The 27,416-nt window shown below is 35.3% G+C and overlaps 1 protein-coding gene across 4 annotated transcripts; it reads right to left on the minus strand.

Annotated features, from left to right (window-relative positions):
• On the minus strand, positions 1–27,416 carry TMPO (thymopoietin). 4 transcript variants are annotated; one of them, XM_030856335.3, is made up of 9 exons: positions 26,850–27,267; positions 20,681–20,807; positions 18,279–18,437; positions 12,774–12,871; positions 4,936–5,055; positions 4,741–4,836; positions 4,215–4,325; positions 3,096–3,184; positions 1–2,315 (listed from the first exon to the last, which is right to left on the minus strand). In XM_030856335.3, the coding sequence occupies exons 1-9, from the start codon at positions 27,126–27,128 to the stop codon at positions 2,030–2,032; spliced, it is 1,365 nt and encodes a 454-aa protein (XP_030712195.2). In that variant the 5' UTR covers positions 27,129–27,267; the 3' UTR covers positions 1–2,029. The 4 variants fall into 4 exon arrangements, with proteins under 4 accessions (XP_030712195.2, XP_030712196.1, XP_030712194.1 ...); XM_030856336.3 differs by lacking the exons at positions 4,741–4,836; positions 4,936–5,055; XM_030856334.3 differs by lacking the exons at positions 4,215–4,325; positions 4,741–4,836; positions 4,936–5,055 and having other exon boundaries at positions 2–2,315; positions 26,850–27,416.

Raw genomic sequence — 27,416 nt, forward strand, 5'->3', positions numbered from 1 at the left:
TTATCAGGAAACCTTACAGTTTGTGCTATTTGAAAAGTATTTATTGCAATGACAAAACTAGAGGTTAATTACTTTTTTATTATTGAATTAAATTGTAAAGTCTACATCTACAAGTTTAATCAGGAAGAAATGCTTTGCATTTACATCAAGGACACATTTATTCTAGTGGAAGAAAACAGACACAGACAAAAGACCAAGTACACATTTAAAAAATTAAAAAAAGACTACGCGTTTTACCTGGTCCTACTTTGCTATTTTGGACCATACCTTTCCTATTAGAAAATTGATCTCATGTACATATTAAGTCTGATTTATCTTCCCACATTTCTGAACATTAAATGCAGTTTCTCACAATTTCTAATTATAAACGAAAGATTGAAAGCAATATGGGAATCAAAGTTTAAAAACAAAAAAAGTAAAAGTAGACTGCTATCACTGTATAGAGGCAACGCTGAATAAAATGTGCTCCCTCTGTGGCTCATCTCAAAACACTTTTACTTGGAGAGGCAAGCATTTCTGATCTAGGAGTAAGTTTCCCACTGCCTTTGCAGAGACGAGACCTACGAATATTTCTGGTCAACTGCAAAGTGAAAAATGTCTACAAAATATCTAAAAGCTAAATATCAGACTATGGCTGATGCAAATCAAACTTGTGTGTTGGTCTAAATATACATCTTCAGCTTTTCCTTTTTAAAAAGTATCTTTTTTATTTCAGAAGATATTTTTAAAAAACTTACATTTTTAATGTGCTTTACTGTCAATGACTGTAAAGTTGAAACTCACATGATTCAATTGAAATTTTTGTTTTACTTGATTCTACTGAAATTTCAATTACCTACTACTTTACCGAACAAAGTTATACATGAGGTAAGTTTTAGCTAAAAAAAAATTAATCAACCACAAAGATAAACATTTCAAAAGTAAACAAAAATCATAATGCCCGCCTCAATTTCAGAGTTTAAAAATTTATGTATTAACTATTGAGTATCCAAGGAAAGTTTATTATGTAGTTTAAAAGCACATACTTTTTGCTTTTAAAAGCACATACTTTCAAATCAAATTAAGTTGGGAAATATAGGGCAAAAAAAACTTGGCAAAATGCATTTTTGGTAACAGAAGACAGTTCAATAATGAATCCAAATGGAACCTAAGACTGGTGTTTAAAATTTCTAACTTCTAAACACACACACACACCTATTTATCTAAAAAATATTTTGGTAATGGATTGATAGAATAAATGTTTTGCTTTAAATAAAAAGTACAAGTTTCCAATTATAGCCTTATAGCTAGCTAAACAGTCTTTAAAAACATGTACAGCCAGCTAACAGTTCTCTAAAACATGTGTAAGTTGCACTGATAGATCCCTGCTAAAAATCAACTGCATTTAGATGGGTCTTACCGAAGTAGGACATTCACAATACTAGATATCTTTTAAAAAGTGAGTATAATAGGGCTACAACAATAACATTATTACTATTAATAAAAGTTACAGAAGAGATTATCACTGTACTTTTCCCCATAAACACCATCAAACTTTGTTGCAGTCAGCAAAACTACAATCTCAAGTTACTTTTTCTCTTACCGAATTTCACGTTTCACATGTCTCTAGTTTTTATTCAGCAGAGAATAATTCTTAAAATCTTTTCTGTAAGAATTCAAAGTATTTAAATGTGTAGCTTCACATTATACTACCACGTTTTGCCCTTCTTGTTTCCCAAATACACAAAAACAATATACATTTTTTCTCAAAAAAGAAATAAGATGTCCACATTAAAAAAATAAAGCCTACAAAAAAGTTCCAGAGCTAAAAAAGATTATTCATATGGCACGAAGTGATCTCCTACTAGTCCGAAGTCCAAAACATTGAATGAAGTCCATTTATATATATCTTGCTTGCTTTTCAATGGAATACTACATTTACTGAGGTGAAATCACATTTTTTTTTGTTCTTGAGTCAAGTGTACACAGATTTTTTTAATACAGTTATTAAAAATAGGAGACCAAGCTGAATGTGCCGAAGAGATATCATTCAGTTGACTTTTTTAGAGTCATTAGAAAGAAACTTATAGAATGGATTTCCTTGGTTGGTTTCCATAGCTTGATAGACCAAAAACAAAAAAAAGGCTACGACAACGAAGAGCAAAATTTTTATCCACATGGGAATGGAGCGTCCCTTTTTCGTCTTTTCTGACTTGACATCTGCCAAGGGAAGATACTTAGGAATATATTTAGACGAAAAAGATTCCTCCATCCTGAAATCACTGAGTTCTAATGGCCGGCCGGCAGCCCCTTTGATTGGTCTGCGGCAACTAGCACTGTTGGGAGTGAAAGGAGGAAGAGAAAAACAACTATTAGATAAAGTCATAACTTAAATAACATAAAATGACATTATTACTCCTAATTCCAAACACATTCCTTGAGGTAACAGTAGAAAATTGTCATATAATATCAACAGTGAGATCAGTCAACCTATTTAAAAACTTCTATACATTTTTCATTTAAAGAGTTAGATTTGTATCTTTTATTAGAAAATAATATTCAGAGTATTATAAATATTCACTAAATTTGCCTTCTTAAAGGTTTTTCAAGCTAATATATTTAGGGGATAAGAGGAAAAAATAAGGTAGTTTGGTTGTGATTCCTTCAGTCAGGAAACAATTCAACAGATATCTAAAAGCAGTCTTTTCAATTAGAAAAGAGAGACTCTCAGGAATAAAACAGATTTCCTTCTTACCAGGTTTCAGTTTAGATTTAAAAATAAGAATTAATAGTAGGTAAATGATTTATTTACAACCTTTCAGCTTAACAAAGTTAATTTTGAAACTGACTCAACTTTCAAGAATATGAACTAGTTAGTGCTTAGAAGAATTAAAGTGCTCCCAAAAAGAACAGTTTACTTATGAGAGCAGAGGTACAGTAATTTTGTGAAGAATTAAAAATTAGAATTCATTTATGTATGTATATATAAAATAATTATGTTGTATACCCTAAATATATAGTTTAATGTGTCAATATACCTCAATAAAGGTGGGAACAAATAAATAAAAATGCCTTAATTGAATACACTAAATAATTGTTTCAGTGTATCTGAATACCTAATTCCTGTTGGTGTAGCTGCTTCAAACGGAAACATTTCCTTAAGAATATCCCTTTCTACTCTTCTTTCCTCTGTTTTTTCTCCCACCTAATAAGAAACAAACAAACAAAAAAACAACCAGAAGTTAAAATTTAGTGTAAATATGCAATAATTAGAACATAATTTTAAACAGAAGCTTTGGAGAACAGAATGCACTTAAATCTATACAACTTTTACAACTGCCATTTCTGAATTCATTATTGCTTAATTATCCATACATTTCCATGGCTCTCTTCAAATTTCCTCAGTGTGAAGATATGTTCATGTTGTAATGGGGGGGGGCACATATTCAAGTAAGTTAAAAACAAAAAAAACAAAAAATAAATTTTTTTTATTTCTTTCTAGTATAGCTAATATGGCAGTGTAAGTTCCCTCCAATGCTTTTCATTGACATTAAAAGTACATTGTTTCTTCCTCTTAATTTTGTAATAAAATAAATGATCAAATATAGAAGATATCAAATTAAGATGGATCTTTTAACAAATTTTAGTATATGCTTTTAACTAGAGAGTCAATCCAATCTTCCTAATTTAAGAAACATAAAATAATTTTTTAAACAACCTGATTGCTTTGCTAAATTACCTTTATGCCCAGATCAAAATAATCTTTGCTAAAGAATCATTAAAATTATAATGTATCCATGCAGTTAGTACTTTAAAGCTTAATTTTACAGGAGTTAATCAATTCAAGTATAATACAAAGTCACTTTAAAGTCCCATTATCTGACCTTTCAATGAAAGGTAGTAAGTATAGCTTCCCCCACAGCCCAAGTAACACTTTCCACTCACGTCCATTTTAACAAAGAGAACATATTACAAGCAGCACACAAATGAGCACTCCCTTGAAAACTGGAACTTAAAGAGGCACACAGTAGTAGCAAGAGGATAGTATTAGCATGTCATACGATATTACTTTCCATTGTCACTAATAAAGTATGTCTTTAAGATAATATATGCACATAAATAGACACACACACCCCCACCCAACAAAGCTCTGCTCCCTCCCACTCCAAAAAACAAATAAATATTTCTTCATTAAAAGATCAATGATAGCATCGATCTAAATTTTATTCATTTACTTCAGCTCTTGTCAATGGTTTCTTTGGTGTTCTTCTGGGTATGTCTGAGAATTCAGTGATTGGCAGAATAGGAGCTGCATGCTTGAAATTTCCAGTCACCCTATTGACAACCTGCCAAGATTCAAATTATTCAGACTCAGAATTATCCAAACATAACAAAGACACGTTAAAAGAAAAAATGATAGTCGATTTCTCTAATATTTGAAACTTTCCCTTAATAAAAATTTAGGCATAAGAACCTAGAAATACATTAGTGTTTCATATGTGAAGGAAGCCTTATTATTCTTTAAACATGTTAGCAAAAAAGTATCCTTATAACACTAAGTATTCTTGCACAATGAATTATATATATATTAAAGTGGCTACACTGAAAACTTCTAAAATTCAGAATTATATGGGGAAAATGAGCTTAAAATATGTTTAAAAACATGTGTTTGAGGTTTGCCAAAATTCGCCACCTCCCCAATTCTAAGTAAAGGATAATTGACAAAGAATACCACTTGTATAGTTTATGAAACATATTTACTAAAGTTTCGTTGCTTGAAGCCATTATAGTTTCAGCTATGGGAGTACTCTCTGAAATTATTGCACCATCTATACGAAAATGTTCTGAAGTTTCCACCTGTTAGTTTGAAAACAAAACAAAAACAATAAATATAAAATAACCACTAAAACCCTGCCAATCTGAGAACCCCATTCTAAGCAATAAGCCTTGCATCACCCTTTTCCTCGGAGTTCTTCTCGACCCTCTCGTAGATTCCCTAGTTAATGCCTGCAGAGGTCCGCCTTTTGAAGATCCACTTGTCCATTCAGTCTCAGTTACTCCAGCTTGAGAATAGCTCTATTCAAGTATCAACACATTAAAAAGTCATATTCTAATATCAAACACCTTAATAATGATGGCCATATTAGCATACTGAGAATCCATGAAAAGTTTCCAAATGCCAGCATTTGAAAATAATGCTATGCCCTCAAACTATTTCAAATGTATTGACTGAATAGATATGTAGGCATAAGAAAACACTTAAAATATGGTAAAATACATTAGAGTCCAACTATAGGAGCTCACATATTATGATAAAAGTGAGAGGGGAAAAAAGACATCAATTTATCACTGGCTCCTTTTGTGACTTGCTGTTTACTATCTGGCTCCAGTATCACAGCTGCATCTCTAGCTGTCTAAACAAAAAAGCAGGCTGATCATGACTTGTAAGATAGTCATTTGTTACATAAAACAAGTCAGTTTCCTTTTAAAACAAAATACAAATTTTGTAATTGTTAGCACAGATTAAACATTATTCTTGTCGTTCGGTTAGGACTATTTAAATACAATCAGTTTCAATAATCTATACACAGCTATCTGACTTAAAAGTTCCCAGGTGTCAAACTCATCTTAGAAACAGGTAATAAAATTGAGCAGCAACAAAAACTTGATGGTCATCTTTTTTTGTGAACAGGCAAGCCTAAAATGTCGCCGCCAGGACTCAGTGCCACTCACTCCTCACTACTGAAAAAAAAAGAAAAAATGGTAATAGGGATAGACCACTGTCCATTTCCAGTCCCAGATTTATTTCTCCTTGGAAAAGTCGACTGATTTTTCCTCATTTAAAAAATAATTTAGCAGTCCTCATATAACTATTTGAAAAGCACTAGACTAGTGCTTCTACCTGAAGCTTTTGTTAACATGCATATTCTGATTCAGTAGCTCCAGGGTGAGGCCTGAGATTCTACATTCCAAGGATCAAGTTATTCAACTTTTGAAACTTTTATTACCAGATGATTCTTTTAAATTCTTTTAACTAGAGGACATCCATCAATGATTAGTTATACTAGAATATGCTTATACTATCACTTTTGCTTTCAAGCTAATATTTTATGTAGATAACTGATGTTTTTATATCTAAGTTAGTGTCTATTAATTTTAAAGATAGACATATTTTACTCTTATCTCGGGGCAAGAGCAGTCATCCAATAAGTACACTTATTTGGCTGGAAGCATTACTACCAAAACACCACAAGATACAGACATAGTTTCATACATCTGGTTTTGTATTTATCTATATTTGGAACTGACTTTATAAGAGTTTCCCCTTTGACTCACAATCTGAATCTCTGGGTTTCTTTTCCAGCTATCAATTAGGAAAAATTTGCTGAATGCAAACATTGTTAGTCAAAAGACAAATTTGTAAACAAATTACATACACATATAATAGATGCTTATTAATAAATTCCTGATTATTTGAGTAGAAGGGAACACTAGTTTTAATCTTCAATTCTCAATCCTGGTGGCACAGTATCATCTGGGAAGCTTTTAAAAAATACCAAGTGCCCCAACCCCACCCTAGACCAATTAAGTCAGAATCTCTTCTAGACCGGCCTGGGCTTAATTAAATTTTGTAGCTCCTGAAGGGATTCTGATGTGCAGCCAGGGTTGAGAATAATGTAACTGACTTATGATGCGTCTCAAAGCCAAGTATTTTTTTCAAACTACTTCCAACACTGCTTCCTCTTTAATAATCAATTGCTCAATGCCAATAAAAACAATGAGAGTATTTAAAAAATATTCTAGTTTGATAGTCTACCTGGTATTATCAATGTATACTCAGTATTTAAAAACTCCTCAAAGAATTAAAAAGAACATTACTTTAAAGGGCTAATAAAGTTATCAGTTATGCAACTAATACAATATAAAGCCTAGATATTTGACCTACGTCCATGAAGGTAAGGAGGGGGGAAGAAGAGACATACTTTTCCCTTAAAATTGGTTATCTACCAAATTCCAGGACTTTCCATTTGTTATGTTTTATTCTGAATAAATAACTGAAATAATCTCTTCATCAAAAATTTTACCAAACATCTATTGAAACTATTACACTTAATACAAAAAAAAGTTTACATTTTAATTAGTTATCTTTGAAATTAAAGGCCAAGTTCCATTTTAAATTTTCTCCCATGGAAGAAAACACAAGAAATTCATTGGTTGCCTGTGGAAATAGTTGGGAACAGGGGTAGGATGGACACTTTTAACTATAAATCATTTATGCTTTCTTTTGCTCAGGTTTATTAAATTCTTTGGTTGAGGACTGTCAACCAATTTTATTAGTTCTTGCCTATCATCTAATTTAGAATTAATCATCTGCACAGAAAACTATCTTTCATACAACCAGAAAAGATACCTTGAAGACTGAAAAAAAATTTTTCTACCAGAATTCACTATGCAACAAGTGACTCTGAGAAGAAAATATAAATAAAAAACATAATTACAATTCAGTGTTATAACTACTTAGAGTAAGATGGACCAAGCAATTATTGACTGAAAAGAAAAACTCATTGCTACATAAAATTAGTAATGTGACTGCTATATGCTCTGTGGTCAATATAAGGACTGTAGTGTCATCTATTTTCAGCAAGATGTTCTATAGAAAGTCCTCAATTTATCATGGAGACAACAGGAGGAAGAAACAAAATAACCCTATCAGGTAAAAAGTTATTCAGAAGACATCAGGCAGTTGAGGCACATGAGAATGCAGGAGCTGGGTTATTAAAGGAGGCTATAAATCTCATTCAGTAAAAATATAAGCTTTAACTAGGTTATAAAAAAATAATCAAGATAATTAAAAGCCACCTTACTTTAATGAACTATTAATTTAAGTAAAACATGACCAATATGGTTATTCATATTAACTTTTATTTTTTTAAAAAACAGCATCATATTCCTCCATTAGAGAAAGGTACTCCCATACATTACTTGTGGGAATGTGAAATGCTTCAACTCTTACACAGGGCAATTTGCTAACATCTAGCAAAATTACCCAGCAATTCTACTTCTAGATTTCCTGAAGATAAACTGGCTAAAACATGAAACAACACAGGTAAAAAGGCTGTTCACTGGTGTACCTTTGCATTATTCAGAATAGCACATAACTGAATAATCAATAACAAAAAATCAAAATATCCATCAAAAAGAAACTGGCTGAATAAATTACAGTAAATCCATAAAATGCAATACCATGCAGTGGTATAAAGCAATGAGGAAGAAGGCTATACTATATCTTGACATGATCTCAGGATAAGTGTTTAGATTAAAAACAGAAAAATAGAGATGTGCAATGTAGGCTTTCATATATGGAGGGGAGCATAAATAAATATATAAATCTATTATTTACTTATATTTTCAAAAAGAAACAAAATATAAACCGAAACTTAATAAAAATAGTAACCTATGGATAGAAGGAACAAAGATAGAAGCCAGATTTCTGACTCTTCTTTTGCCCAAATAAAGCCACATATATATTCTCAAAAATTAAAAAATAAATATGAAAGAAAAAAATTCTTTCAAGTGACTTTAAGCACAGTATTTTGATTTTACATCCTTAACATAAGAAAAACTGCCCCCCCATCTGAAGATACAATTAGCAGCTTTACTATTAGTAGTAATACTGTTATTTAAAAACATATATGTAGTGAAAATTACATAAGAAACAATATTATTTTAAGAACCAAGATACTCAGCATAAGAGAAAAGTGATACAAGTGTGACACCTAGAAATTAGCCTGCATTCATAAATTTGAGGAATTCATGACCTATCTTCTCTTTCTAAAAAGTAAGTACTCCTAGCTTTACCTACTGAAAAAGCCTACAACAATGACAACCCAGTAGGAATGAACACACTAGTATCCAGGCTGTAGGTAGCTTCCAAATAATACTTTCTATTAAAAGGATAAGGGGTTCTTAAGAAAAATGACTGACTTGATAAGAGGCTGGAAATATACAGCCCAGGACTTCTTATTGTGCCAGCAAACAAGAAAGTATCAAAGACAAATGGGGTCACTAAAAGGATACAGGAATCAACTCAACTCAATTCAGTAACTTGAATGTGAAAAAAGAATAATGACTGTAATTGATCATGAATCAAATATATAAAAACCACAGTAGTAAAAAGATATTATTGATCGTTTTTCAAAATAACTAAAGCACTTTAACTTGATAACTGGCAAATAAAAGGCATGTAAGCATTTATCCTGGCTCTCCTATATGAATTTTATTTCAAGGTAACTAGGCAATTCACAAGGGAAAGTTCTTTATAAAAGAATTCCAGTTACAGATGTAAAGGAATCAGAGAATTCCTAGATCCATTATTTCATTTGAAGTAATGAAATAACGTATCTAGGAAATAATCATAATGGCTGTCATAACCATTAAATGAAAGGGCGATGTGGAACTTTATAACGGATGAATTAGGCTTTCAACGCCTGAACCTATTACTAATTAATTTTAGCATCATCAAAAGGACATCATGTGTCTCTGAAATGATGCAATGTGAAGGCCACAACGCCATTTGTGAAGTATTCTTGTCAAAGTAACTGAACTCAAATCTAACCAACCCCTTAGATCTGTGCTGTACAAAATGATAGCTATTAGCCACGTGTAGTTATTTAAATTTAAATAACATAAAATCAAAATTTTAGTTTCTCAGCCATACAAGTCACATTCCAAGTATTAAGTGGCTACTTAATGAACAGCAGATATACAACAATTTCATCATCACAGAAAGGTCTATTGCACAGCCCCACTATAGTTCTAACTCCCAGTCTACAGGAAATCCAGGGTATGAAAGAGCAAATTAAACGACCCTTGAAGAAGCAATCTGCCAAATCCACAATGTGAGAAATATTATAGAGAACTAACCTGGTTTCTTCACCAAATAAACGGAGGGACGGAAAACCGTTTTAGTGGAAATAGTTACAGACTTAAAAGACAAAACAAGGGCTTCCCAGGTGGCACAGTGGTTAAGAATTCGCCTGCCAATGCAGTGGACACAGGTTCAAGCCCTAGTCCGGGAAGATTCCACATGCCGCAGAGCAACTAAGCCCGTGAGCCACAACTACTGAGCCCAAGGGCCACAACTACTGAAGCCCGTGCGCTCTAGGGCCTGCGTGCCACAACTACTGAGCCTGCATGCTCCAACTACTGAAGCCCGTGTGTCTAGAGCCCATGCTTCACAACAAGAGAAGCCACCGCGATGAGAAGCCCGTGCACCGCAACGAAGAGTAGCCCCCGCTCGCCACAACTAGAGAAAGCCCACACGCAGCAATGAAGACTCAATGCAGCTAAAATTAAATAAATTTATTAATTAAAAAAAAGACAAAACAAAATCAAAAACACCAAATGATATGTGGAGTTTGTATGGAACCTGATTTGAATAATTCAATCATAAAAGAGACATTTCTGAAACTGGAGATTATTGTATGGAGAATGTATAAAGCTTTGAACACAGATATGAAAGATTTTATACACACACACAATGCCACTATCACTCCAAATAAAATTAATAATTCTTTCATATCTAACATATATATCTAATATATATAAATAAAAAACAGCTCCAGGGCTTCCCTGGTGGCGCAGTGGTTGGGAGTCCACCTGCTGATGCAGGGAACACGGGTTCGTGCCCCGGTCCGGGAGGATCCCACATGCTGCGGAGCGGCTGGGCCCGTGAGCCATGGCTGCTGAGTCTGTGCGTCCAGAGCCTGTGCAAAAAAAACAAAAACCAAAAAAAAACCCCAAAAAACAAAAAAAACACAAAAATCAGCTCCAATCTTTTCGAGATATATACTGAAATTTTAATGTGTGAAATGAGATGATGGCAGAGATTTGTTTTAATATACTTCAGCAACAAACAACAAAACCAAAGGAATTAAAAACGCCGCAGGGTGCAGGTGAAGATAAAATAAAACTGGCAGAACGTTGACAGCTGTTGAGGTTCTGTGACTGAAGGGTCAGTAAACTCTTCCCTTTACTCTTCCATATGACTTAAATTTTGTGGGACTTCCTTGGTGGTCCAGTGGTTAAGAATCCACCTGAATGCAGGGGCCACAGGTTTGAGCCCTAGTCTGGAAAGATCCCACATGCCGCGAAGCAACTAAGCCCGTGCGCCACAACTACTGAGCCTGCGCTCTAGAGCCCACGAGCCACAACTACTGAAGCCTGTGCGCCCAGAGCCCATGCTCCGCAACAAGAGAAGCCACCACGATGAGAAGCCTGTGCACCGCAACGAAGAGTAGCCCCGCTCGCTGAAACTAGAGAAAGCCTGTGGGCAGCAACGAAGACCTAATAAAGCCAAAAATAAATAAATTTATTTAAAAAAAAAAAAGAACCTGCCTTCCAACGCAGGGGACATGGGTTCAATCCCTGGTCAGGGAACTAAGATCCCAAATGCCACATGCCACAAATAGAGAAGAAGCCTGCACGCCGCCAAGAAGAGCCAGTGCAGCCAAAATTAAAAAAAAAAATTTGTATAATAAGGCCGTTGTCTAATCCTGCCTCTCATCTCCTAAATCTACTCTCTCCTTTGACTATTTATCCTGTCCCTCAGTTTAGATTCCTCAGGTCAAACAATTACACCTTAAACCATATTTAAAACCATTTTCCCACCCTCCTTTTAACCTCTTATCTGACAAGTCAATGCATTCTTGCTAGCACTATACCATCTTGCCTACATAAAATGGACCAAGATTCTCCATGTCTGTCCATTTCAGTGTCCTTCACCAGATTTTCCTAGTTTCTCTTGCTCTGTTATTTCCTTATTCTTTGGTGTGCCCCTGCAGCTCTTCCCTGGCAACACCAGATAAAAAGACAACAAAATATTTATTCCAGTCTTTGGTTCAATATTAAACCAAATCTTCTTTCATTCAAAGCTCTATACATTCTCCATACAGTCACCAAGCTCATTTCTAACAAATAGTTCTGAAATTCAACTTAACTACATCAAACTAAGAAAGACACATGGCTTAAGAAATCAAGAATACTTCCACTGATGATGTGCGACTTTAAAATGACAAAGAGAAAATGGAAAAGATAAATAGCCAACTAGACAAATCTTCCAGCTGGACAGAAAAAGGGTAAGGAAAATGACTCTAGGGATAGCTGACTTGTAAATCGTCAGCCAAATCAATGCTTGATTAGTCAATAATTTGTTCGCTGTAAACTGAGTTCATTATTCCTGTGCTTATTTTCCCCTTAGTTTCCTACATTTTCCTTTTGGAAAACTGCATCTTGCCTCACCCATAAAAAGGTGAATTTTTGTCTAGAATAAGGAAAGAAAACAGTGTGGTCTTAGGATCAGACTAACTTCAGAGTTGAGGGAAAAGCCACAGAATTATTATAAGACAGGCAAAAATAAAAGCAAAGTCAAAAATCTAGAGACAAAGACACAAATATAAAACCATTCTCCTGTTTTTTATTATATCAGAATTGCTTAGGTATTTCCACCTTTTAAAATATGTCTCTTAAAAAGCAGTATGACTGGCTCTGAACTATGCTTAGCATAGAGTCAAACACAAATGAGACATTTATTAAACACTTGCTTTTGCAGTAAACACAGGCTACACTACTGACAAAACACACAAAGTTTAGATTTCTAGTGCCATTTAATGAATGCTTTATCGAGTGTGCTGGATTTTGGGTGTCAACTATGAACTAAAGGCAGGGACCAGGCACATCAGTGTTGTCAGAAGATTACTTATACCTGAATACAGCGACCATAAAGCTAAAGATACCTGATTGTGCTCAACTCTTCTTTGCTTGAGTGTTACCGGAGTCTTTGCTCTGCCCTTTAGTGGTTCTCTCTTCTCAAGCTTGAGCTCTATTTTAGAGTCTGGAAATAACATCGGAGAAATCATTACTCTCTGAGACACACAATAAACTACAATGTCATCCTAACATTACTCTGGAACCCTGGTTTTTCGGCACACTGATACATAAAATAAGTCTGTATATTAGTACTACCTCAACAGACCCAAACTTGTCAACTGCAATTTCTGTCTTTAAAAACTTTTCTTTTCCATTTTTATTTCATTCCATTTTGTTTATCTCCCCCACTCCTTAATATGATCACCACTTCTTCCTGTTTATTCTTTCTTTTTTCTGGGACTAATAGCCTGAAACAAAGTAAAAACCCATGGAGGCTTTTCATTGAAAACAATTAGGAAGTGGGAAAAGTACATTAGAATACATAGTTGTTACCATTCTTTTGTCCATACAGTGCATTTTTACTACATAAACAAAGGTTAGTTATTAAATTAAAATTTAGAATATGGAAGGGAAAAAGCTATAGAGAATTTTAAGACTGAAAAAAACTTGTATGGTATCAAGCCACTAATAACAATAAGTACAATGACGTTTATACATAAGTGCATTTTAGAAGTCTGTCCTTTTTTGATGTGACTATAAAAACCCTGGGTACAACTGAAGAGGTATGGAAGAAACTTGTTCACAGAAAAGTACAACCAACCACAGGTCACTTCTCCTCAGCCTCCCCCATAATAAAGTACCATTTCTTGGAAGAGAAGCTAGTGCATGTATATTATAGCAAATCACCATGATGGTTATTACCATAAGAACTCAAATACGTATATCTTTTATCATAGGCTTCAATATCCCATTCTCCTAGTTTTGATTTTATCACCATTTGAAGGGCCAGACTTTTCAAGAGACTTGATAAAAATTTTAGTTAGCTTCTACATTTTTGTGGCCATTTATCATAGTATAGCAAAATTAATGTCAGTTGTCACTTCTAAAACTTCTATTACCAAAAAGTTACTTTCTTATGACACAGAAATGGAGTCAACTCTTAAACAAAAGCTTAGTTTTGCATGAATTCAATGCAGTTGTGCTAAAAAGTAGTCAAGATAGTTATGGGTCTTGCTAAATATCTAGCCTAGTACCAGTCAGTCCAGTCTACTTGCAAGTTTCCCAAAAATAAAGTTATTTTTTTACCATGTTAGTTCAAATAGTTCCATCTTTATTTAGGATTAAGACATCAATTCCATCCCCCACTTCCCAGTAATTCTATTAATGGCTCTATTATCTATGGGACAATCTTCAGCATTATAAAGTCTTACGTTAACTCAGAACCTAAGAATCAGAAAGCAAAAAGAACCCAGTAGTAGTTGAGCAGAAATTGATTAAACAAATAAGATATCTGGTTACAGAATAATTCCTCTTACAAACTTAAATTCCAATAGCCAATAAAAACATGGTCCTCATCAACTATACTTCAATTAGAAAAAAAAAGACACCCCAAAACCATTGTCCTCAAATAGGGAAAAAAAAAAAAACCCAAACATTTAATAATAATTTGAATATGTTCAGCTAAACCACTGGAATGTCAAGTGAGTTTCAGTGATGAAATGGAAAAGGGATGTTGTTCATCCACAAATATCTAACTTGTTGCAACTCTAAGAATAAAACACACATACAACATGTTTGTGGAGACCACACAAAACTGTTCAAATTTAACAACTTTATTGAATTTGCAAAAGCATTCTACAGTAATACATTAAAAAAAAATCACATAGTACTTAGTAGGTACATGTATACATGTACATTTCAGAAGACAAATAACAAATAGAATTACTCCCAGAAAGCTGCAAAGATGGATAGGTTAGTCTAAGAATATAGTAATGGCTGTAAGTCCCAAGGGACTATATTTTGTTTATAATTAATACTACTATTTTCCATAAAAATACAAAGAAATTCGATTATCAAGTGCCTCTACAGTTAGACTTTCTCATCTTACAATCATAGAAATGAAAACAGAGAATAATATATTGCTTTATATAGACACACAGAAACTGGGATATAGTAGGATTTCTTATGACTTAAAAAAAATAACTTAAATTTGCTTTTAGAATTTAGCTTAGATTAAGCCTAATCATACATGAATCACAACGTACCTTAAAAGTGTTACTTATTAAAAAAAAAGTCCCATCTTTCCTAATTCATCTGACTATAGTTTTACAGTGATGGTGAGAATGCACTATCCCAGAATACTATGGTCTAGAGCAGTATTTCTCAAAGTGTAGTCCACCAACTGCTTGCTACCAGTCCATGAAAAAACAAGGCATTTGCGCCAGAATGTAAATCAGCGCACTGTCTTTCCTCTACCAATAAAGTTTTACCACAAAAATAAAACCTGTCATTCATCTAGATTCAAATTCTGGTACACGCTTATCTTATCTGTGGATCAGTAACAGTTTGTAGACTGGCACTTTGAGTTGCACTGATTTGGACTATTACAAACGATACTGTAGATATCAGTAAAAAACAACACAAGTGAGAAAATAAGAGAAAATATGTAGACAAGTTCTGGAAAGTAATAAAATATTTAGTAATATTTAAAACCATGGAGACTCAACTTATAATCTAGTTAATGGAATTTTCTTAGTTTTGAAGAGTTGTAAAATCTTAAAATAGGAAAGACTGAACTATTTGAGAAAAAAATGCTATCTAGAAAAGCTTTAAACTGTTAGTATCAGGCTTTCTTTCTATGCAACTAAAAAAAAAGGCAGATATATGTAGGCAATTACTTTTATACTAAAATTTAATTGGTAGAAGTTTGACACTTTGAAATTAGCCTATTCTGGAGACTAAAAAGACATTAGAAAATTCTGGCATAAGAGTACTTTAAATTCCTAGAAAAGCTGCCAAGTTCCCCATATCAAAGATAAGATAGATGTCTTTATTCTTAATTTTATTAGTGTTTTTTTCCACTCTTTTTAATTACTTTGAATACTTCTCTTCCAAATAATGTTCCGCCTTTAAAGGGAGTAACAGCCAGCTTATTCTTAGAAGCTGGATTAATTTTGCAATCTTTTAGCCAGAGATACCGGCGACCTAAAGTGGAAGATCCCATGGTATAAGCAGCCATTTTTATTTCATCAAAGGCAGCTTCACAAAGAAATGAGGCCGCATCATATGTTTTGCTTAGCATCCCAAGTGCCTGGTGCACGTGACTAGGATCTGAGCTAAGAATTTGTGCAGCCTGACTAATGTCTGCCTGCATAGCCCGAACTACAAAGGCAGTATGGGTTGCAATCTGCAATGCTGATGCTGCAGCTTCATACGTTCCACAAAGTGCTAAGTCCAACTGTTTATCACAGGACTCAGGGGAAGCTGCCTGAATACCTGCTGGTGGAGTGGCTTCAGAAATAAACCCTAGGATTTCATCATCTACTTTTGGAACTGATAATATCCGTGTTGCCTCTCTGGAAGAAATTGGATACTTGCATGCCAATGAAGGCAGCTGCCTGCCGATTTGCTGCCACTCCTCTTCAATTACTTTTAAAATAGATTCATGGAAGGGAAAAGATAGTTCGGGGGCATCTATTTTATCATGCTGTGATTGCTTAGACATTTCTATGCCTAAGGTAGTCAGTGAGTGAGAGACAACGGTTTTTGCAGAAGAAGACATCAGTTCGGATCCAGGTATATTTTGAAATGCCACAGAGGAACCTGAATCCTTTTCTTCTACTGACTTTTCACTGAGTCTAGGTAATTTTCGTGGAGGAGACAGGGATTCTGTTTCTCGAAAATTAGGTGCATCAATTCTCTTCCATATATTTTCTACATCCAGTGGGGGTGTAGAGCTAGAAGTCCCAGGCAAACTACCTACTCCACCCTGGACCAACAGAGAACTGACGTAATCTCTGATTGCCTTAGCCAGTGGTGGAGAAATTACTTGTGATCTCTCAGACTCTTCTAGTGCTCTCCTTTCACTGGAGAGAACTGACTGATCTGAAACATGGGACCTCTCAGTACATAATGGTTGAATTCCACTTTTCTCTCCACAGTAAATATTTTCTACTATGTCTTTATAGCAAGTACTGGTGGTTTCTTTAATCAGTGAAGGAGAAGCTGCAGCAGAGACCAACATGGCAGCGAGTTCATGCTGAGGAGATGTCGAAGAACTTTTCTCTAAACATCTATCATGGCTAGACTTGGAGGAAACAAACAAATTCCCTCCAGAAGCTAACTTCTGCATCTGTTCCCTGCCAGGCAAGGCTGTGGCAATAAGAGGTTCCCTAGGTGGGTCTCCCTTAGAAGAATGTACTTTCTTAGCTGCCTGTTGTTCAGTCCTGCCCAAAGGAGGACGGGTGGAGATTTCAGGAAAAGAAATACCCTGAAAAAATCCACCAGAGGGAGTAGTTGGAAGTTCAGAAAAAGGAAAAAAATCCCTAGTGGACTTCACTTTCTTGTGTTCTTTCTTCTTTCCTGTAGAGGCAAAAGAGGCAGGAAGTTTAAGCATTACTTGTGTTTAAGCTGATTCTATTCTTTGCCTCTTTGCTAATAACATAGTGCTGTTGAAGGAACATTCTGAACAACCAATTTGACAGACTGTGCCCTGGCAGGCAATGCTTATGGAGATACAAACAATTTGAGTCATTAAATAGTCATGAAATTAACAAACAAGTCATATGAATTAAAAATTTGTAAGTGTCAAGTTGTTCTTAAAATAAATTTTAAAAGGTCGTTTATTTCATGTACTACTCGAAAAATATTTATATACCATGGCCAAATTTTCTTAAAATAGTCTACTAAAAACATGTCAAAATATTTACTATAAAGTTTTCTTGAAATCAGATCTTCTAGCAAAAACTATAAATTTAAATGCTTATCAATATGAGAACAGAGAAAACATGCCGTATGTAAATACTACTGCTACATATCAATTACGAGAAATAAATCAGACACATGTAATAAATCAGTAAGAGATCTTAATATAACAGAGTAAAGAAAAGCAAGTGATAAGATTTAGCATATCACTTACACAAATTTTTTTTCAAGTACAAGATAATACCATGTATTAGGCAGATGCATATGAAAAAGTATTTAAAATCAGGCTGGAAAGATAATCATCAAATTAATGATAGTGGTTGCTTCTCTGGAGATGATACTTAGAAAGGGATAACTGGGGAAACTTTGTCTCTACTTGTAATACTTTTTTCTCTTAGAAAGATGAAATTTGCAGCAAAAAAGATAGAGAGTGATTTTACGTGACAAAAAATTAGACATTTCTACTTTTCTGTTTCTTAGAATTCTCAACAAAAGGTATTTAAATCAAATTACTTGGAGGACTACTCTAATGATATGAACAAAATTTACATATATCTTGGTAATATTATTTAAAATTTTATCTTCTTCATGGTTACTGTATCTTATGAGTCTGAAAAAAATTTGATTTTTTTGATTATATACTTTATTAACATCATATAAAATTTTACCTTCTTCATTGTCACTGTATCTGTCAGAGTCATTACTTCCATTCTGTCTTGTATTTTCCACTGAAGAAGAAATTGCCGGCAGAGGAGTAGAAGATCTAGATTCTGTTCCTTGTTCCCTCAGTTTCAACAGCTTTTTCTCATATAGCTTCCTGGTTGTTCCTGTATTAAGGCAGAATTTGCTTTATTACTTGTATTGTCTTATTTAAGATCCAGCTCAGACATTAGCTTTAGAAACATTAAAGTGTTACTTTTCACTGTTTCCTTTTCTAAACTTAAATGCTTAAAAATACTACATAATGGATTCTTTTCTAAAATAGGTGTTTTTCTGGGATGTTAATAAATGATTATAACAATGGTTTTCTGGTTTTTTTTTTTTTTGTAGAATACATAATAGATTGATTTAAGTCTTACTATGGATAACCTATTGAAGAGCCATGTATGACTGAGTATCTCTGACTGAAAAGTTCTGAACTTTGTGTAATTTCTCTAGTACTAATAGTACTTGCCTTTGTAGAAAAATCATGTTTATAAACAGAGTGTACTCCTCTGAATTATTATGATTAAAATCCCACAACTCTAAGAGACTAATATGCCTATAAAGGCCATTTAGTTATGGGAAAAGTCCTAAAAGTCACATTTTTTAAAACTGAGTATCTCTGACACCTAGCACTGAGTAAATTTACGATGTTAAATCATATTTCAATATACTGCTGCAGTAAAAATGACCTTTTACGGAAAATGTGTGTTACAAAGAGAAATGATTTGCCAATTAGATAGCAAAGTAAAATTGATTATAAATAATTCAGTAACATTTCAATGACAATTTAAAACTAAAAATAGCTTTTACTTTCTGTTTTACACTAGCTATATGTCTTTCCCTGATTTCTATAAGATGAATAAAATGATAAACATATATTTTTTAGGAACAATACGTATCTCAGAATGTTACAGATAAGTAGTCTTAAGACGAACAGCTGGGGAGGGGGAAATAAGGAGACGCTGGCCTTAAAATTTCAGTTACACAAGATGAATAAGTTCTAGAAATCTAAGTGTAGCTTGGGCTACAGTTAACAACACTGTATTACATCCTTGAAATTTGCTAGGAAGGTAGATCTTAAGTGCTCTCACCACACATACATGCATAAAAGAAAACTCTGAAGTGATGGATATGTTAATTAGCTTGATTATGGTGATCATTTCACAATGTACATGTATATTAAAACAGCACGTTGTACACCTTAAATGTACAACGTTTGTTTGTCAATTATACCTTAATAAAGCTGGGGAAAAAATAAACAACTGGTATATCAACATGTAATTTAATGTATGTTAATACACAATACACAGTCTTCAGCACCTCCCTTTTGTAATTTTAAATGAAAAATATAAAAAGGGTATCAAATGTCTGTTGGTAATTATACTAATAGGCTTATTATCATCTCTTGGGAAGCCGTACATTAAATAAGACAAAAGAAAGACAATATTCTAAATTCTTATTTGCAACTACACCTATAGGTAAAAAACAACCCCCAAATCTACAGTATTCAAAAATTTACAGGGACTTCCTTGGTGGTCCAGTGGTTAAGCATCCGCCTTCCAATGCAGGGGACGTGGGTTCAATCCCTGAGCAGGGAAGTAAGATTCCACACGCTGTGGGGCAATTAAGTCCACGTGCCACAACTAGCGAGAAGCCCATGTGCTGCAACGAAAGCCCGTATGCCACAACGAAGATCCCACGTGCTGCAACTAAGACCTGATGCAGTCAATTAAAAAAAAAAATTTTTTTTTACACAACTTAGAAGATCAAATAGAACTTTCTCATCTTGAGGTTATTGCCAAGACCTTCCAAAATTAAGGCACAATCAGCCTTGCAAACTCACTGACTTAACAGTAATCAAATGATGAAAATCCAGGGTATTTACTTTTAAGTTTTCCTTTTCGGTTTGTTCTTTAGTTTTCAGTTTGTTCCTGAATTCCAATCAAAACAAGACTTTTTAATAGGTACTTTTAATGATAACTGAAAGTGGGTACTACGCTGGGAATTGAATAACTTGAGTTCTTTTAAGAAGTCTGTCACTAACTTACTGATTTGGATTAATTTGGCCAGCTATGTTACCTCAGATTTTCCTCAATTGTCATATAAGACCCATATGTCTCATCAAGTAGTATGACAATGGGCACAATACGAAACAATCTCAACAGAGGTAATCTTGGGGATTAATTAGTTCAATTCTCTCGTTTTATTTCCCTCATTTATATAGTTAGGGAAACTAAGGTGCTGGTCATATAAATGATTAATGACAGACTGGTCCTTAGAATGAAAACTCTACCTGCTAGACAAGAGGGGAAAACAGTGTGGGGTACTGCTTCATAAAAAGATATTTGAAATTTTATCAGCTTACCCACAATAGGACCAGGGTTCACTCCATATTTCACAAGCTGATCCAGAAGGTCTTCATTAGAGAGCTCGGTTACATCTAGATCATCTTTATCTTCTAGTCTGGGTTTATCAGTTTTCTTTGTGGCTTTCTGTAAAGGAAGTCCAGTTGTCATTTCCACATGAATTTTTAAATGTTCATTTATTGATACTATATAAATAACACTGCATACAATAAACATGCAAATTTACCTTCAAGTTGACTTATAGTAGAGCTTAGCAATTTGATTAAATTAAAAGCAACTTATTATTCAAAAGTATTTTCTAAGTTCAGCTGTAATTATACAAACCTAATAAGCCAAGCAAGTAACTCAAATTTTAGATATTACTGTTAAAACAGTCAATTTTGGTTAACTATCTAAAGAGGTGACGGCATCAAAAATTCAAAAGAGCAAAAAGTCTGAGTCTAAACATTTTCATCCAGATAACTGTAAATACAATTTACTACTGGTTTTTCTATAATCCTTGAAAGTTTAAATTAATCCAGGAAAGTTTAAGATTTTACCATAAAGGTTAATACATGTTATATATAAAAATGATTTATTTTAAACAAGCATATCAAAATTTAAGAAGCCCAAATGAATATTCTTCTTGTAATACAGTGACTTTAAAAGCCAGTTTTTGACTCATGAAGGAAGTCAGACTCTATGGCTACATATCACCTCTGACATGGCTTTGTTGCCACACATAGTCTATATGACCATTTCACTAAGACTAGCTGAAAAGCGTGGAACAAGCTTTGAGAAAAATTTTAAAGGCAGGTTTTAAAATAATTTAAGCAATGGCATTCTTTATTGGAAAAACTATATAAACTTCCAAGGTTAAACAGGGTAAGGGAGCAAAAGTATGGTTAGCTTTTAGGGTTGCGGCAAATAGCTTTACAAATGTCTCAGTAATCCCAGTAACCATCAGAGGACAATATAAACGGCTGTTTAAATAATGGCCACAAACATCAAAGTCAATGTAGGCGCAAATTACTGTTTAAGGCAGAAGAGTCAATACTGCATCCTAGAAATATTTTATGGAAAATAGCAAAAATCATAGAGCTGGGGACTTCCCTGGTGGTCCAGTGGCTAAGACTCCAGGCTCCCAATGCAGGGGGCCCGGGTTCGATCCCTGGTCAGGGAACTAGATCCCACATGCTGCAACTAAAGATCTTGCGTGCCCCAACTAAGACCCGGTGCAGCCAAATAAATAAATTAAAAAAAAAGAAAAAAAAAATCATAGAGCTGTATGGGCTGTTTACTTTCCAGTGATGCTGAGGGGGAAAGAAAAATCAGGCATTATTTGTCATGTATTAGAATTTGTTTCTCAATCAAATAAAAATGTGAAATACTTCATATAAAGAACATAATAAGAGCAATGATGTCAACTCATGAGAAATCTTCAATACAATTTTTTAAATGTCTGTGAAAAGTTACCAAGGGTACTTTCAGAAGGCTTTAATATTGTACTAATGTAGGATCATTAAGCTCAAATCTTAAGCAACTCACACCTTGATGTCAAAATAGCTGCCCAGAGTCTAAGAGTTCTATATATCAAATCCTTGAATTCTTTAGAAAAGACTTCTTTTTTTTTTTAATCAAAGAGACCTAATCCTGTGACCTACTTGAATATTCCAAAAGTGTGGACAGGTTGGGAAGAAAAACCCCATTGTGTAACATAAATACTTTAAAGAAAAAAAAGCAGTCAGGTACAGATTACTTGTAGAAAAAAATCCCTCTAACCATAAGAATGTTCAAATCCTACTCCTATAACCAAACATCCAGGAATTTCAACTTCCTGAAGCAGCGTGAGGTTTTCAAGAAATAATCTGTCTTTGGCACTAACTACATTCTGCTTTTTATTAGTTATCTGTACATATGTTTTACCTTCTCCAGATGGTAAACTCCTTGAACAATAGTCCTTAAGCCTGGTTATCAAAACCTCAAAACTTTAGGAAAAGTTGCCTCTATTTTAAAAAGTCTTACCCCATTCTGAGTCCTAATATTGGGCCTGACAATCTGTATTTTGATGTACAGCTCAGGTGATTTTAGATGTAGCATTTAAGAGGGTAACACAAAGCAGGAGCACTGTCATATTGTATCCCAAGCAGCTAAAATTAAAGAGTGCCTGACACAGGAATAGGTACCTGATACATGTTTTGTTGAATGAATGAATCAAAGTGCCATCTGGTGAGGGGGAAATTAGCCACTTATTTTAAAAAACCAATTTCTTATTAAGAAAAAACAAAGATTTAGCATATCCAAGCAGGAAACCAACTCCCTCACATTTTCTTAAAACATATTGAAACTCTACAGCTGTACAAGGAAATTTTAAGTAAAGGCCAATAAACTGGCATAAGGTAAGTCAAATAGAGCAGGTGCTCATAACGGGCCACCTGAGTTTTATTTTTACGGAGAAAAGCTCCAGAAAAGTAATGCCATTCTATGAAATATCAAATTTAATAAGAATAAAAATTGGGAGTATACATATTTATCAAGCCAGCAGTTTCAACCAGGAAGAAGGAGCCATTAGTTGTAATGATTTCTGCCTCCAGAGAGCTTTGTTCCTTTAAGCAAATCATGTAATCTCTTAGTTTCCTTCGGTCAAAATACCAAGTACCAGCTACGTGCCAGGCACTGTTCTCCAGTTTCTTCCCAACTACCAGATGATCTCTAATTTCTTTTTCAACTTTAAAATCCAAAAGTTCTGTGATATCACCTATGAACCACTCTTATTTAAATCTCTACCATTAGTAGCAAAGATGCTGAAGTATAACTAATTATTACTACAGAACAGATTCTATTGAGCATATATATACCAAATTGTGTTCTAAGTGCCTTATATGTATTAACTTATTGAATCCTAAAAATCCTATGCGATAGATACTAATATCCCCATTTTACAAGAGAGGAAACAAGTCCAAAGTTGTTCAGGTAACTCAGGCAATCTGCATACCCAGTTATATGGTAACATTTGAGCAGACTTTACGTACATATCACTTTCACAAACTTACCTCATCCACTTCTGAATACATTATGGTAGCACTGTATTGTTCTGGCGTTAAATAAAAACGACAAAATTCAGAAATCACATATTGTAATAGCTAACGTGCTGTAGTTGCTGAGCACTAGACATCTTCACAAATGCAACCTCAAGTAATTCTCTAAGTTGCTATTAGATTATTCCTATTTCAGATGAAAACTGAGCATCTGATAGGCAATGCTCTTTGTTCGAGGTCATCTGAATAAGGGCAGAACTGGAATTTGAATCTATAATTCTGATTCAGAAGTCTGTATACTTAACACCTTAGTGTAGAATATAGTGGTCAATTTATGATTTAACTTTTACTACCTAACACACTCTTTACTGTTCTGTTCCATGTCATTAAATATTTCCTGTTAAGAATTCATAATTCATCAGATCAGATCATTCAAGAATGCTATGCTCCAATGGATTCCAAACAGCTACACTGCTTTGCACCCTGAACGAAAAGGCAGACCATCAACTCTGTATGTAAATGTTTATTTTTGTGTTGACAATGCTGATAATTTCACCACTGGAAAATACTGGTTACCATCAAGATGCATAAAAAGCATAGAAATAAGAAAACTAAAAACTAAAACCAAATTTTGAACATGCAAATATTTTGCCCTATCACACCAAGTGTACCTGACCATGGCAATGGCTGAAATGAAACAATTTCTCCTTTAGTTAAAAATACTCTTCATAAACCCATGTTTAAATCGAAGGTATATGCTATGTCCTTGGCCAAATCCATGTTAATGTTTGTTTTAAAATGTTAAAAATTCACCATTTAAAAAAATCTGCCTTATCTGAAACTGTCAAACATAATTTGGCTTTCTCCTAGAGCATAAATATTCTTTAAGAAATGTGACTCTATATTGTTATTACACATAGGGCTAACAATGACTAGAACATAAAACACTGTACATATAAAAGGAGAATAATTTTATATACCAGTTATTATAAATGGTCTAAGGTTGTCTTCTTATAAATTCAATATATTTTTTTCCTATGCCTGATAAAAAAATTTATCAGACTCCTTAGTTAAATTAGGACTCATTTTTACTTAATGTGATTTAAAGAGGAAAGTGACGTTAGTGACCAACTACCACTATTAGCTTTTTCAAGTTGTTGACACCACTGCACCCAACCCAGGGTACACTTTTTTGAGTTTTAAATACACAAGGTATAAAAAACTTAAAGCTGTCTTTGACACAGTTGATATCTATATGGATTCAAACATTGAGATACATGCTACTGGACATAGGAGGTTCTCTTAAAAAATTAACTATGGTGGTTGCCAGGTCTGCAGAAATCAAACTCCTGCAGTTAAGAGCGCATGATAGGAACTCAAAAATGTTGGATAATTGAACTGAAATTAAAAAATTTTACATTCAGGTTCTTCTTACACCCCAAAGAACACAGGGTAGAGCGGGACATACACTCTTTGAAAAAGTTGAAGGAAAAACATCAAAACCGAGACAGCTGTTTCTGTCGACAGCGAATCATCATCAAAATAAGAATGAATAATCCTATCATAAACATACAACCAAATACTTCCACAGCTCAAGAATGATACATTTGCACAGGAGACCAACATAAGGTTCTATAGAAGACTTAAAAAAAAATGTGCTGATTTAAATGGAAGATATTTCATTTTCAACCAAATTTTTACTAATAGTTTGAATATTACTTTCGTTTTCAGAGGGGTTGGGGAGAAACAGGTAAGGGATATACTTTATTTCAAAAATAAATTTCTTCTTATGGAGTACAGTGGCTTTCTTCAAATTCAAAAACAAGACATGAGAAACAAGAAGGTGCGATCCATCTTTTACTTAACAAACCAATATTTATTTGGCACTACTATGTGCCATGCAACGATTTAAGACATAAGGTTTTCAATTTCTCTAAAGCCCAGGCTAAGATTTAATTAAATCTACATGTGTCTATTATATCTTTCCTTCATTTCCATCTGGGTAGTCCAGAAAATACACTGGATAAATTTTTTAAAACTTAAGATAACTCTGAAAGAAACAGTCATTTTGAGTTATACTAGTAATCGTACAACTCTAAACTCCACTTTCAATGTTTTACAAAGCATTGCACTTTACACCAGTCACTAGTTTTAACTACATTCTATTATGCTTTGTAGCCTGATAACCAGGCTGATTCATACTAATAGCACATAAAACCCCAGAGAAAACCCAACTATTCTCAAACGAAATATGCATTTGCTGGAGCCAATCTGAGTTTACCCGGGATTAGATATCCCAAATTGCAACAATGACAGAGCAGAATGTCATGAAATAAACATTTCTCCTGATTCCGAAGCTTCTCCTTTTTTCATGCAAATACACCAAAAGGAAAAACAACCCCCCAAACCCCTAAAACCCAAGCCCTAACTAGAATTTTTAAATATTTGAGCGTCTATGATAACCACTCAAAGGTGTATTTTAAAATGCTCGTTTAATTTTGAGTAACGCTGCCCCGCCAAAAGACGGCCTGCTGCTGGAAAGGAGTAACACAAACAAGAAAAACATAAACCGTTCAAAAAGCCCTCCATATGCAAAAAACATAAAAAGGCGGGAATTTCTTTATTTCAAATTTTGGTTAGGTATCAGTATGTCACAAATTGCCCTCCAGGGAGCGCTCTGAGACCCGGTTACTAGTCATTTCTGTTAATAAAGCGGGAAAACGCTCAAACGTAACCTGTAGCCGTTTCGAACTGACCCTCCTTAGGGCTTTCGAAAAGGGCAGGGAAGTCCCTGTTCAGCTGCCCACCTCCAGCGGCCGGGCGTCCAGGGACACAGAGCTGCCTGCGCGCGCCCATCACCCGCGCGCAACCCGAGAGCAAACGCCAACTTCACACCCCCCGACACACCGCGGCTAAAACGCGCGCCCCGCGGCCTTAACTTCGGGGATCTCCTTTCCGGCGCCCTTCCCTCTCAGAGCCCGAGAGCCCGCGGCGAAGGGGCCGAGCCCGGCGTCCGCAGACCCAGAGGCCAGCCCCCCGGGCGGGTGGGGGAATAGCCCCGCCGCCGAGGGAGGGCTGCGCGCGCGCGAGGTGTGGGGGGGGCGCCCACCGCTAAACGCCTGCCTTTGTGGCCCCGGCCGTGCGTCCTTACCCTGCCGACGGCGGCGCGGCTGCGGCCCGCGGCTGCGGCCCCGGAGCCCAGGACCGGGGTAGGTTCGCGCTCTTCGTCGCTGGAAAAGTCCGGGGGCCCCTTGCTGTTGGCGCCGGCGGCGAGCGGCGGCCGGTTGCGCGCCGTGAGGTGCTGCAGGTAGAGCTGCACGTACACGTCTTTGCGCTGCTCCCCGGCCGGGAGCGTCACATTGTTGGCGACCAACTCACTCTTCAACTTCTCTTTCGTCAGGACCGAGGGGTCTTCCAGGAACTCCGGCATCTCGGCGGCGGCGAATCCCCTTCCCCGCAGCCGTTGCACCCGCCGCTCACGCCGGCGCGCTCGCTCCTTGCCCGGGGGGGGTGGGGGGCCGCGCTACCGCCTCCGAGTCTCACAGCTCTCGGCCGGGACTTGCGCCACGGAGCACAGCGGAAACTCGCGCACACAAAGCCAAGCCAACGCCGGACACAAAAGCCCCTGCAGAACAAGCGGGGCCCAGTGCAGCCAAGCCAGGAGTCCGCACCAACCCCAGCGCACACCCCACGGCCAAGCGAGAGCAGCCTCTTCGCC

This window comes from Globicephala melas, chromosome 10 (assembly GCF_963455315.2).
Source record: "Globicephala melas chromosome 10, mGloMel1.2, whole genome shotgun sequence".
Classification (NCBI taxonomy): Eukaryota; Metazoa; Chordata; class Mammalia; order Artiodactyla; family Delphinidae; genus Globicephala; species Globicephala melas.

Excerpts from the sequence above, each read along its gene's own strand:
- TMPO (XM_030856333.3), bottom strand. The coding sequence starts at position 27,128 with ATGCCGGAGTTCCTGGAAGACCCCTCGGTCCTGACGAAAGAGAAGTTG. Across the intron at positions 18,438-20,680 it reads GAACCCTGGTCCTATTGTGG|GAACAACCAGGAAGCTATAT; the intron begins GTAAGCTGATAA and ends GCCTTAATACAG. Across the intron at positions 17,269-18,278 it reads ATACAGTGACAATGAAGAAG|GAAAGAAGAAAGAACACAAG; the intron begins GTAAAATTTTAT and ends TTGCCTCTACAG.